At 31.2% G+C, this 13,673-nt stretch overlaps 1 protein-coding gene across 1 annotated transcript; it reads left to right on the top strand.

Moving 5' to 3' along the window:
- The first annotated feature begins 1,625 nt into the window (after positions 1-1,625).
- On the top strand, positions 1,626-9,791 carry LOC107002923. Its single transcript, XM_015201131.2, has 3 exons — positions 1,626-1,899; positions 2,987-3,126; positions 9,449-9,791. Exons 1-3 carry the CDS (start codon positions 1,755-1,757, stop codon positions 9,461-9,463), a joined length of 300 nt encoding a protein of 99 aa, XP_015056617.1. The 5' UTR covers positions 1,626-1,754; the 3' UTR covers positions 9,464-9,791.
- Positions 9,792-13,673: the final 3,882 nt, after the last annotated feature.

Here is a 13,673-nt window from a genome sequence, read left to right as displayed (position 1 = left end):
AGGATCATGTATGGTGCCCTAGTTAAGGTACCAAAGACAAATGGACAAACTCAATTATTAGTCATGTAACTCGTGAAAGGCCTTATGAAGAAGAGTCTACGTTCATAACCACCATTGCGAGTGTGCCTAAAGACAATAGTGCTAAATGGACTTTAAGTTCTAAAAGAGAATAAAGACATGATGTCTGAAGATTTGCTCAAGGGCATTAATCGAGTTAATGTACTACTAGTCGAGCATGTGTGTAGACAAAATTTGATTGTTCATGTAGCAACAATACGTCGCAATAGACGCAACATTAGGTGGGGGAGAGTGTCATAATCGACCACTTTGTCATACCACTCAAGCATAAAATTGAAGCACAATGAGCTAACATTATTGGGAGAATCTAGAGTTATGTAGGGTTTTTTAAGAAGACTCGAGAATATTTAAGAGTAGTTCATGGAAAGCGTTAGAAAGTCTAGGCTTGAATAAATCTAGAAGAGAGACCTATTTGTAAATATGTAGGGACTTGTGTAGTAATTTTTATTTGCACTTTAGCCCCTATGTGTAGTATAAATAGAAGGATGGTCATTTGTAACTCAAACCAAGCAAATCTTCGAGCAATACACAAAACCTCTTTATAAATTCTCTTGTGTCTTTCTTCATTTTCTTAGCAGTCTAGTTTGAAAGGGCTTACTTAAGATCGTGAAAGAATCGTGAGTAAGTTGTTGAGTGACGTGCAGGGTGCTTATTTTGGAGTAAGAGCCAGTTTTGGATTGACTTAAAAAAAATAGTTTTTTAATCAAAAAAATAAAAAAGTCAAACTTAGATGACTTTTAAATCGAGAAATAAAACATAGGGGAGACTTACTTTTGATTTTTAAGTCATTTTAAAATTATCTTAAGTTATTTTTAATCTTGCTATACACTTTCAAAAGCTAAAATGACTTTAAAGTAAGTCTGATCAACTTTTAATCCAAATCAAACAAACTTAAGAGGGTGTTTAAATTGTCTTAAAAAAAATTATTTTTAAGTTAGTTTTTGACTGTTGAAAGTGTTTGAAAAACATAAAATTAACTTTAAATAAGTTAAAAATGACTTAAAATAAGTAAGAGAGTGTTTGATAAAGTAACAATAACTTTAAATAAGTTTAAAGTGACTTAAAAAAGTTAAAAACCAAAAGTCGTTCTCTCCTATTTATAATTTTTTAATTTAAAAATCATTCAATATTGACTTTATATTTTTTGACTTAAAAATTATATTTTTCAAAGTCAATCCAAAGGGATCTAAGTCTGTGACATTATTCTCAATTTATGAAGACATAAAGATAAATACTTCAAATCAAATACCCCTTCTCTCCCAATTTATCTGAAAGACACATTCCTATATTAAGTAAAAATTTAACTATAAGATATCTATTTTATTCTTAATGAAATAAACTATAACATGTCTATTTTATGTCTAATGAAATGATTTATAGCGATACAAATTTCTATTATTCATTTTGGATCATAAATTTTAAAGTCTTCATTTCTTTTCTAAGCTTCATGCCAAATCAAACTAGCTCACATAAAATGGATCGAAGGGAGTATAATACTAGAAGGATGAAATAGACATAATGTCAGTTAAAGGACTATTTGGTAAAAGACTCTTAGAAAATTTGGGAGAGTTGTATATTTTTCCAGAAAGAAGGTACAGACAGAAAACGAAACCCTCGGCTGCTAATCAAATCAAGATCAAACAACAAGGAACCCTAGAAAGTGAGATTGTGTGGCAATGGCTGAAGAGAACAAGCAAGAACAATCAGTTGTACCATCAGGATACAATTTGGATGCAAAATGGGATGCTTGTCTTGATTTGGGTGTTCGCCGTTTTACTTACTTTTCATTAATCGGTGGCTTTGCTGGTCTTCTCCTCTTCCGTGAGTGCTTTTTTCCCCCCATAAATTCGCATTTTATTGCTTGCTTTTATGGGATGTTTCAGATGTGTTCTTGTTTTGCTTAGTACTGTTTGACTTTGCAATTGGTGTTGGATGAATTAAATTGGGAAAATACCGAAAAGGGTTTCTTTTTCATTGGAAATATTTTAGTTTGTGTATTTTACCAAGAAATTGAAGCTGGACTTAGAGCTTTTGCTTGTGAGCATCTTCTGTCAGTTCACCACAGTGTGAAAATGCTTATACGGGTTAGTTTGCTCTATTAGTTTTGACTATCTTGGACATTTCAGATGTGATATTGTTTAGTTTAGTTTTGTTTGTGTGATTCAGTGATTGTGTAATCTTATAGTGAACACAAATGGAAGTGGTAAATGATGTAAAGGGTAGTATTCTTTGAAATATGTATCACTCTGCAAGTAAACAAATAAAAATTGGAGAAAGGACAAACACCAACTCCCTACCCCCACACCAACCCCAACCCCAAACGAATGTGTACGTGGGTGGGGTGGGGTGTGGTCTAGTATCAGACGGGGGAGGGAGAAAGAGAGAGAAGTGATGCCATTTTCTTAGTAATATATCAATGTTTGAAGGGAAAAATTGAAGGGTGTATGGCTAGATCAGTAATGAGCAGCGCTTGTGAAAAAAAATAGCACTGGAGTGGTTACGGGTTGGTTTCTTATTAGCTTCATTCTATATGGTTCCATATTGTTTGTGAGAACTTGAATAATTATTTTTTTAAAGCTTAGCTATATGCACAGTTTGTGATTGCGGAGAGAAAAAGGGGACAAAGTGTAGTCTATGGCATGCAAGACTTCAGATTTTGATGTAATAACTCTTTACAGTTGCCTTGTCAATCAGTATCCCCCTTCTATCTTTAAGTTTTTTCTAGCTGGATGTCTAGGTGTATATTCTAGTTGTGCTTAAAATTTGCTTATTGTTCTTTGATATATGTAAAATGAGTAGTTTTGCTATAATATGACCTGTACCTGCTCGTGTTTCTCCAAGTTATCTCCAAAATCTATTAGGAAGAAAATGTAATCAGTTTATTCATTTGTATTCATTATTATCATAGGGAGTCCCGTGACACGGTGGGCATCTACGGCATTTGGTGCTGGGGCAGGTCTAGGATCTGCATACACAGAATGCTCTCAGAAATTTGGTGGATATCCTGGAAAATCAACTGCTAGTATTTCTGAGACTCCTATTACCAAGGTAATGAATTGCGTGTATTGCTACTTCCCGAGCTTATTTTTTTTTTGGGTTAAATGGATTTCCCGAGATAGAAGTTAATCTTGTAAGAGAAGGCATGATACAAATAGGCATGTCCTTCCCCAATTATATTCGGTAAATGCTCAACATTCTTTTCTCCAGTAACTTGTGCATTGTTGTTCTTCTACATGTGTCTAGCCTGAAATACTCAATTGGACATGATAGCTTTTATAGTTATGCTCTTTTCTTTGATAATAAAGTTTTGCTCTTTCCTGCTTTTTGTTTTTCCTATTTGTTTCTCTTTTTTCTTTTTTTGGGTTAGAAGTCTGTTGCTGTGTCTATAAGCTTCTTTACCAATAAGCTTTGTGTTACTTAACCCTGCTTACATCTCTTTTATTAAAAAGCTGACTTGATAAAAAAAGTGTGCTTGCTGTGTAATTGTTGTGGAGCCAGGGGTCGTAACGTAGTAGAAGGATAGCATTCCATGTTGCATCTCTGATTTTTTAACTATTGATGGAAGCAATATTTAAGCTTGCAATGTTTTAGCTGTGAAGCTGCAATCTTGTATCCTTGTGTATTAGCTGATTAAGTAAAACGGTTTTCACTTATGCTCGCATTTGGTTGTGTGAGTCTTTACATCTTTTAGATTAATTTAGTTTGACTTTGAAATCTTGGATTTCCATTTTCCAAAATATTCTTCTTACAAGAGATTTATCAATACTTTTTATGAAATAAAGAGACCTTCAGCGTTAATGTTTATGAAGGATATATAATTTTTGATCTTTTAGGATATGGAATATGGTCAAGATTGTGACTTGTAAGTAATCTTCATGAGACCTAGATTATTGTCTAATTAAACTTGATCAGAATTAAGTTTGTTTGCTTTGAATCCATATCGAGTGATTCCATTTAGGCCTTATTTGTTTTTATTAACATTAAGATGTTTGCATTTGAATACACATGAATATTAAGACATGTATTAGGGTTAACACGTATGAATCTGAACTATGTATTAAGATCTGAATTGTACAAAATTATTATGTTGCTTGTTTCTCAATATTTGAATGTAAAAAGTTCTTTCTTGAAAATTAATAAATGCAAAAATTCAAATAAAGTACTATTTACTCTAATACTCTATGTAAAAATAGTTAAATTTAAAAATAAATTTGTATGGCGGTTGGTGGTGATTGTGGGTTTTGACTGCACGTGGTACGTAATTGGTGGTGGCAGCCTCTGGTAATAATGGTTGTGGGTAGTAACATTGTAATTCTCACATTTATTTGAAAGAACTGAGCTAGCTGTGACGGTAACTGACAATAATGGTGGTTAATGGTGGTGGCAGGTGATAATGTTGTGGATCATTTTGATAGATAATGGTGATGATTGGGTGTGATAATTACAAATGGTGGTAGTTACAACTGATAGTGGTGATTAGTGGGTGGTGGAGTGGGTAGTGGTAGTTAATAGTGTGGCGGCAACAACAAGGATGATGGTAAGTAGCAGTGAGAGTGGATGGAATGATATTGAGATACTTTCTCTGTAGCAATGTTTTTTAATGTATAACATCTTAATAATATTAAGACTTTATTACATATCTTAATCATTTAAATCTGTTTGAACCCATTAAGTAGTTGCAGAATAAAAGAAACAAATACATTTACTGATTGATATCTCGATTATTAAGATTCAGACCTAAAAAATAAATAGACTTAGTGACTGGGATTTGAATGATTAGGATTTGAATCTTCATTAGATGTAAACAAATGAGGCCTTATTGTACATATAAGAAGTAGAAAAACTAACCTGTTGCAGAATTTAGTATATATATGGCAGAAAAGTGGTAAATACACCACCTTATAAAGATAAATCCTACTATTTCAGTTATGTTTTAGTTGCTTCTTGATTAAAAAATCTGTAACTCATGGGCTTGAGCTTGGAAATGTATGAGTTGCCTTAAACCTTCAAAATCAATTCAAAGAAAATGTCTGTCGATTTTCTAATCAAATCTTTGCTTAGCATGGTGAATCAAGAGGCAATGTCTGTCGATTCCCTGATCAAATATCCGTCTATTCTTAATGCCTTTTTCCTTGAACTGCTGTTTACATTCAAGTTTACTTTGTATTGCATGTGCTGAATCTTCATGACTTGACCTTACTGTGTTATTTCTTGCTTTTGATACAGTTAATCTTGTTCTGTCATTGATGAATGGATAATTACAGAATAGATATTTTAATTCCTAAAGATTTAAAAAATGATTAGGGCGGCATTTAATCAGGGGATAAATGATTTGGAGAATGCTACAAGGAATCAAATAGACTGATCTGTAACTGACATCCATCTTTTTGTTCTTAGTTCTCTAATGTTCTGTATCTAAGAGTTTATTTCGAAGGTACAACAATAGCTAACCATCTAAAACATGCTTTAACCAATGCAAGGCTATCATTTTTTTGGTGCTCTGTGTCACTCAGGCTCTTTGTTTGTGTCAAATTACTAATTTCAAATGGTCATTATTGCTACAAGTATATTGTTTGGAACCTCACAAATACACTGAAAACTTGTTAGAATATTGACATCCTTTTGGCCAACAGACTTGTATTTTATGCCCATCAGACATCCATATAAAACAATAATGGTGCTGCCACCTTGTCCAGCTGGTGTGAGTTTTTTTTTTTGTATTCTTTAAATTTCTTTTTCTTTCCTGTTGAGAAAAGTTTGCACTGTTGTTCATTACCTGAAGTTATAACAGGGGCACACAAACAGAATAAGAAAGAAAGTTAGAAATATAATTAATAACTAATGAAAAATACTACTTAAAATTATAATTAAATTCTTAAAATTAATTGACTTCCCCGCCTGCAACACCAGTGCTTTTTTGTTCGTAGAAGTGCTAAATAATTTTAGGGTTGCCTAAAATATAGTGTGCATAAGATTTTAGGTGGTTAATCAGGGTTGATGATAGGGACGAGGGGTGTCAAAAATGAACCCAAACATAAGTAACCCGCTCAGAATTTTAAGGGTTGGGCTCAAGATAATTTGAATTGGTTCAATCTCAACCCATTCAAGCATAACTCATTTGAAGAGAATCCTCAATTGAGCCCAATTCAATCTCCAATTTCAACCCGTTTTAATTTTTTTTATTAAGATATGTTCCTATATTATGGTGTGAATTGTTATCTATTTAACATCTTTTAGGGTATATCTATCCATTTGTTGCTTTTTTTAAAAAAATTCTTAAGCTAAAATTCAAATTGTGATTATAAAAGTTAAATATCAACATGTTAAATTATTGAGATTAATCGGGTCAAGGCCCAACCCGTTTTTTAGCCCAAAGTAAACTTGGGCGGGTCAAGACCCAACCCGACTTCTATTTCAACCCATTTTAATATTCTCAATTTCAACTCGACCCGCCCATTTGACACCTCTAATAGGGACAGTGCAGCAGATTAGCTCTACCTTGCCCTATAAGGAATAGTTGACGACTGGACACTCATTTTTACTCTTCTTTATTTCCGTTTGCTTTTACAAAATTCCCTTTTTCTTTTCTGTGACTCGCTTTCCAAGGATATCAAGGAAGTGTAGTCCTTTTCCTACTTCATTCCTTGAATGTCTGAATGTAATGGCAAAGTACTAGAGGTATATGGATAAAATGAAAGTGTCTTGTCAAATAAGGGAATGAATAAACAGAAACTGAAAAGGAGGGTAGCAATGAATAATTACTTTTAGGTGGAAATTCAGATGTGAATCCCTTTTATATATTATAGAAATATATAATATTTTCTTTAGGGGTGGGGGATGGGGGTTGGGGTTGAGGGAAACAGGAAGACGTGCACATCACTTCCCTGTGTGGCTTAAATTTGGCTGCTTTTCTGTGTAAAATGCTGCTCATAGTTATTTTCATTTTATTTTGACAGGAATATCGATGAAATGCAGATTATAAACCTATCTAAACAAAGAGAGAACATAAGTACATCCGACTGAAGATGCAAGTAGCACAAATAGAGGATAAATTGAAAAAAGAGCGTAAGATAGTTTCACAACGTTGTAGGTAGACCTCCCAAAAACACCCATATATAGGTGTTAAACCACGACTGTTGAAGGTATTAAAAAGAGATGAGGTGGATCTAAATCACGTGAAAGAAAGTTATATCAAGGGTGTGTCTGTTAGGAAGGAAAATGTTTTTGTCGAAACTATTTTCTTAGAAAATAAGTGCTTTCTTACTTATTTCTGATTTATGGTAAGCAAACATAAAATATTGCTCAAAAGCATTTATATATAATCAATGCGAACACTCTAGAGGGTGGGGGTGAGAGGTAGGGGTGGTGCAGGTGGGGCTCATGGGAGGAGTGTATATGGAATTGAGCTCGCGGTTCGGTTTGGATCGGTTATTGATTAGAACCAAAACTAAACCAATTTAAGTTGGTTTTTAAATTTCTAAAACCAAACCAAACAAAACAAAAAAAATAACCGGCAGTTTGGTTTGTTATTTCTGGTTTTAACCGTTTTGAAAGTAATAAATTCTTTTAGGACATGTGTATCTTGATAGACATGGACACCTACTACATGAATAATCTACAAGAAATTTAATGTGAGTTCAATTAAACAATTAAGCAATACAAGAGTTATTATCACACGAACAAAGTGGTCCAATTAAGAAAATTTTGACCATCTTATATGAGGTAGGGTAGTTATAGAGTAAAGTAATTGATTTTGATAGACTTGGACTTAGGGTTGTAATGGTTGAGCTAAAATTTAATTGTTGGGCTTGAGAAAATGGTAAAGTTAAAGACTCAAGTTAATTAAAAATTAACAAAACATTTATATTTTATTTATGAATAATATATATCTAATTTATCGGTTTGGTTTGGTTATTTTTGCCTTTGTTTCTTAGTAAAACCAAAAACAAACCAAATAGTATTGGTTTTCAAAATTTAAAACCAAACCAAACCAAATATCTGATTTTTTTCATCGGTTTGGTTCGAATTGCGGTTTGGTTTGGTTTCTAACCATAATCATGAACAGCCCTATATGGGATGTGTTGTATTGTAGGATGGTGAGGAGTGGAGTGCCACTTATGGGTTTTCTCATTGTTAAGCAACTTGTTTTTCAATAATTTTACCAATCAAAACATGAAAAAGTTGGATTTCTTTTCTTGGAAAATGTTTTTCCGCCTTACCAAACACTCCGTAAAAGATGTACAATCTCTTGGAATTGAGGCAAACTTCATGAGAGATGGAAGAAATTGTAAACAAAGGTCTAATACGTCTGTTCAGCCAAGCTTCTACGATCAGCTTATTTTGAAAAGAGCCTTTTCCAAAACTGTTTTTCAAAAAAGTACTTTTGATGAGAAGCAATATGTGTGTATAAATTTAACACACTTTCAAACAATTAAATATTTAGCCAAACTTTTTTTAAGTGCTTGCAAGTGTTTTTTCTCAAAAGTGTTAGTAGGGAAAAACAACTGTTTTTTTTAGCTTTTAAAAAACTGCTTTTGCTACTCAGCATAAGTACTTATTTTCTCTCTAAAACTTTGACCAAGCACTTCACCTTTTCTAAAAAAAAAAAGCACTTTTGGCCTCCCAAAAGCTTGGCCAAATTGGCTCTAATTATGTGATACATACTAGTTGGGTTATGGTTTAATCGTGTTGGTGTGTTTACATTAGATTTAGTGTTTGCCTAGAGTCCTTTTAGTGTATAAAGAAATATTTATCAGTAGGAAACATATGGAACCTCTTAGTTTAGTGAACTCAAATTGTTTTGTATTGCAATGGAACAGGTCCAAATGGAAAAAATGGATAATGAGGATTTGTATTAGTTACCCAACTAAGAGCCTGTTCGGATTGGCTGAATTAGTAATGGTGTGCATAAGCTTTAATTGTTTCCTGAATGTTTCCTATGTATATTTAGGGTCTATTGGTCTACCTTCTGATTTTGTAGTATGCCTTTTGTGTAAGTACTATACTAACATTTATTTTCTTCTATCCTATGCGCCATCGAATTCTTCTTCTTTCACACTATCTTCTTGTTGGGTCCACCAATGTACACATATATTTCTTGTTGAAGGGGCGTGAGGGTGGAAGGATGGAGTTTGTAGTATGTACCATAAGGTTATGTTATTGTGTAACTACTAATGTTCACGTCATCTTTTATGTTTGGGTTACCATTGGTTATTATTAATTTTGTGTCTGTACAATATTGGATGAAATTAATTTAAACGGAGAAACATGGTTACAGAGTATTATTGCCGCAATTGCATTAGAGATGGATGCGTTATTGTTGTTTCTTATTGCTGTTTACTTCTATCTTCCTAAATTTCTTCTTTGACAGGTCGGAGAGGACTGAAGCAACCCTTTCAGGGAGATCACAGATCAAATTTTTCTTTAACGTATGAGATTGTTGTTTCCCTGTTTTCACCCATTGGCCTTTTGTCCTTTGTTATGCCAAATATTATTTTGCATGACTTGATATTTAGAGCAAATGGCTCATTTGGCTTTTTTTTTTCTACTTTGTAACTGTTACTACCAAAATGGAATTATATAACAAAAGGAAGGAGAAGAAATAATTGCTTTTATCTGCATTTTCGTGTTGTGTTGCACACCTTTGCTGATGGAAGTATTCCGTGGCCTATGGGCTTATGAAGTAGAAATTGATGAATAAAGTTTTTCTCGTCTCTCCTCTCTTTCCACAATTTTTTAACGAGCTGTGTGTTCGCGTTATGAGCTTTTTTTTTTTTTGTATTTTGACAGGAAAATCTATATGCTAATCGTTTTTATATTCCATTCATACATTTTATAGTGATCTATTTTTAAAATTTGAGAAATGTTTGACACCATCATTTCTATGGCACTTGCACATTTTTCATGAATATAATAAAGAGTTATGAGTGTATTTTAATTTTGGTCTTTGTGATATATGAGTTGACATAATTGATTAAAAATAGTGCTTTTGGTTCTTTTATGTAGGAAATATGATATATTTGGACTAATTTAGAAGTACATTTTTACTTTAAGATATGAAATTATTATACTAGTTTAACATAACACGAGGAAGTACAGGGTGGGACTGTAAATAATTTAAGAAACTTGTGACTATTTACAGTATATCTCGAATAATTAAGGATGAAAATAAGAATTTTGGGATAAAAAAGAACTTATTAAATTTGATGTTATTATTTTAATTCAAGAATAAGTTAATATGATAATTTAAATTTAGAATAGTAGTGTTGCGTTTAGACCAAAAACCTTAACATAACGGCATTTGAGTGCTAGATATAGGGGTGTGATCACTTGTGAAGTGTTGTGACTAGCTAGTTGTTGAATATAATTAAACTTTGGGTGAAGGCAAATTTATAGTAGATGTAAAAGTATTTAGATTATAACTTTCTATGGAATACAAGTTGATGACTCGTTGAGGGTAGCGTGAATAGTTTCTTCAATTTGGTGCTGCTTGTTGTTGATAATCATAAGGTCTTTCAACAGAAATCCGATACTTTTGTTCACCTTCATTCTACCACATCTTTCTGATAAAAATGTAGTATAGGATATATAAGATTGAAATGCAAAGCAATTAGTCATCTGAAGAAAATTATTTATTTGTTTCATATACAGTTTCCTATTAAGTATATGGAGTCAGATGGTTAGGGTTCACAATATTTATTTATAAAAGCAGACGACTGTTACATCAGTCAAGTACCACAATGTATTCAACAAAAAGACCAAACACATATATAACTTCTTTTCATTTTCTTCAGAATTATAGTAACAATCATCTTATTTAACTGCCATGTGTGTTTGTTGTTGTGTCGGACATGCATGAACAATCAGGGCAAGGACATCCAGTTTTTTCATTAATAGAACTAGCCATGCAAGAGCAATCAGGGCAAGGACACTCAACCGTAGTTAGCAAATTCCTTGTCCTTGGTAAGCTTAAATTCACTGAGTATAATACCGGTATGACCCTTGACTCAGTGGTTTCAACATCATTCACTGAGTATAATACCGGTACGAGTGGTTTCAACATCACTCTCAATCGACTCAATGCTTCCAACATAGAAGCAAAGTGCAACAACCATGAATATCAATACAACTGACAGTTTCTTCCCCATGATTTGAACTACTCTTTTTGCTACATATATATATATATATACATATATTCATGTGGTTGCTCAAAGCAATTGAATTGTTGAAATTTATAGTCATACATTTTGTCGATGTTAACATTGAATAATTACTACTAGCTGGGATATCTATGTTGTATTAGAATAGGCATATGCTTTTTGGTACCAATTTCTCATAGAAAATTAAGATAGAATTGATGCCCCCTTTGGAGTATGGACCATATAAGGCATCAATTGAAATGACTACCTAATCCATATTTTGATTTAAACTAATATAACCTTTAAAAAGTTTGTACGAATCATGAGTTTATCTCACTCTCATACGTTTCATAAGTTTGTCGTTTAGTAACTAGTTAGAGTTATGTAGGTATTAATACTGTAGTGATATATATATATATATATAAAAGAATTTTTTTTATTCATATATTAATTATCCACTTTCTATCCTGCATAAGATGATACACACATGTCCTCGTAACTTAAATATATATTAATTGTGCGTGTTTCTAAATTGTCAACCAAACATCGTATTAATTTAATACACAAATAATTTATTCATATATATCTATCAATGTCATATAAGTTATACAAAAATTAATAAATAGATAATATGTTTCTTATTAGCTACCATATGGTCCCTAGAGATTTATCATATGAACCAATAATATATGTAAATTTTTTAAGGAAAATTTAGCTAACTAGTCAAAAAAACCAACTTATTTAGTGATAATATCCATACTTTAATAATATTAGTAAACATGTCAAAAATGTCATTATTTTAAAAATAAATAATTATTATGATATTATTAATATTTTCTCTCTCATTATTTACACCCTTTCTTTCTCTCTCATAGATTACACATTTTCCTATATTTATGTAATTGGATAGATATTAATGTCATTTTAATTTTTCTCCCTCTTTTCTTAAGTTTATCAATTTCTCTCTCTTACTTTTTTCCTAATCAAATTTCCAGATTTTTCTCTCTTTTCATATTCTTCTTTTCAATTTCTCTCTCTAACATTCTTCCAAATCAATTCAACAGATTTTCGATTCAATATATTAATATTTTCTATTATTCTCATTTAATTTTATTGCAAGATTTGATTTGAAGATTAACATTGATTTGGGTATTATGTTTTTCAGATTCCTTATTTATTTACTTACTGATTTTAGTATTTTTTTTTTATTTTGTTGTTGTTCTTAAAACATTTTTTAGGGTTTGAGACTACATAATTCCCTCTTCAATTGACGTTTTCAAGAGAGTTACTAGAGGTATTGGACAAAATAATCAAAGTTCTTCCGATTTTCCATCATTTAATTTTTTTTTACTCAAGAATTAAACAACAATGTAGGTTCCGCTTCTAAATCTAAGGAGGATATACGACGGGGAAAAATGCCTGAATCCATCGATGTGCAAAATCCCATACAAATTCATAACCATGAAGTTGAAGAAGACCAATTTGTTGGAGAAGAGTTTTTTTTTTTTTTTGCATGTTCTGTGTCTTGCATGTTTAGTTTAATTTGTTTAGAAAATTTTAAGATTCAAAAAAATTCATGTTACAATGCGTTTGGAAGTGTATATGGAATTTTTATTATGTTATAGTTAGTATTTATTTTTGTATTTTATATATTTATTGTATTTTGTGTTCTTTTTTTTTTTTTGTGTGTTAGTTATGTCAATGTAACACATTATATGAGTTTGATTGTGTATATTTCATAGTTTTGATTTTTTTTGTATTCATAGATTTGTATATTGAATTTTGTTGTTGTTTTAGTCGGTATGTATTTTTGTATTTCATTGTTTTATTGTATTTTGTATCCATAGATTTGGAATCGTATTTCATATATTTAATTCATTTTGTATTCTGTTTTTTTTGTGATAGTTATGTCAATGTACCACAGTTAGTATTTATTTTTGTATTTCATAATTTTATTATTTTTTGTATTCATAAATTTGAAAGTATATATTGAATTTAGATACTGTTTTAGTCAGTATGTATTTTTACAATTAACAGTTGTATTCATTCAAAAATTATGTTGCATTGTTTCTGAATTTGACATTTTTTTCTAATTTGTATTTATTCTAAAGGTATGTCAACTAGTTATATATTTTATTTAAGAATGAGTACACCAAATATTCAATTTTTTCTTTTCAATTTTATATTTCATTCTCTTTTCCATCATACTAATTTTTTGTATTTTGTATATATTATACAAAATTCTAAATAAAAACTAGAATAAATAGAAATACAAATAAAATACATATTGAAATGAATACATACAAGATTTTTGATGAAAAATAACTATATAGGAAAAAAAATATGAAAATACAAATATATTTCTTAAATGACTATATAGATAAATTCGGCATACCTATTGGAATGAATACAAACTAATAAAAAACTATAATAAATATAAATAGAATATATTGTGGA

Source organism: Solanum pennellii, chromosome 11 (assembly GCF_001406875.1).
Source record: "Solanum pennellii chromosome 11, SPENNV200".
Classification (NCBI taxonomy): Eukaryota; Viridiplantae; Streptophyta; class Magnoliopsida; order Solanales; family Solanaceae; genus Solanum; species Solanum pennellii.
This window is presented reverse-complemented; position numbering and strand designations above follow the sequence as displayed.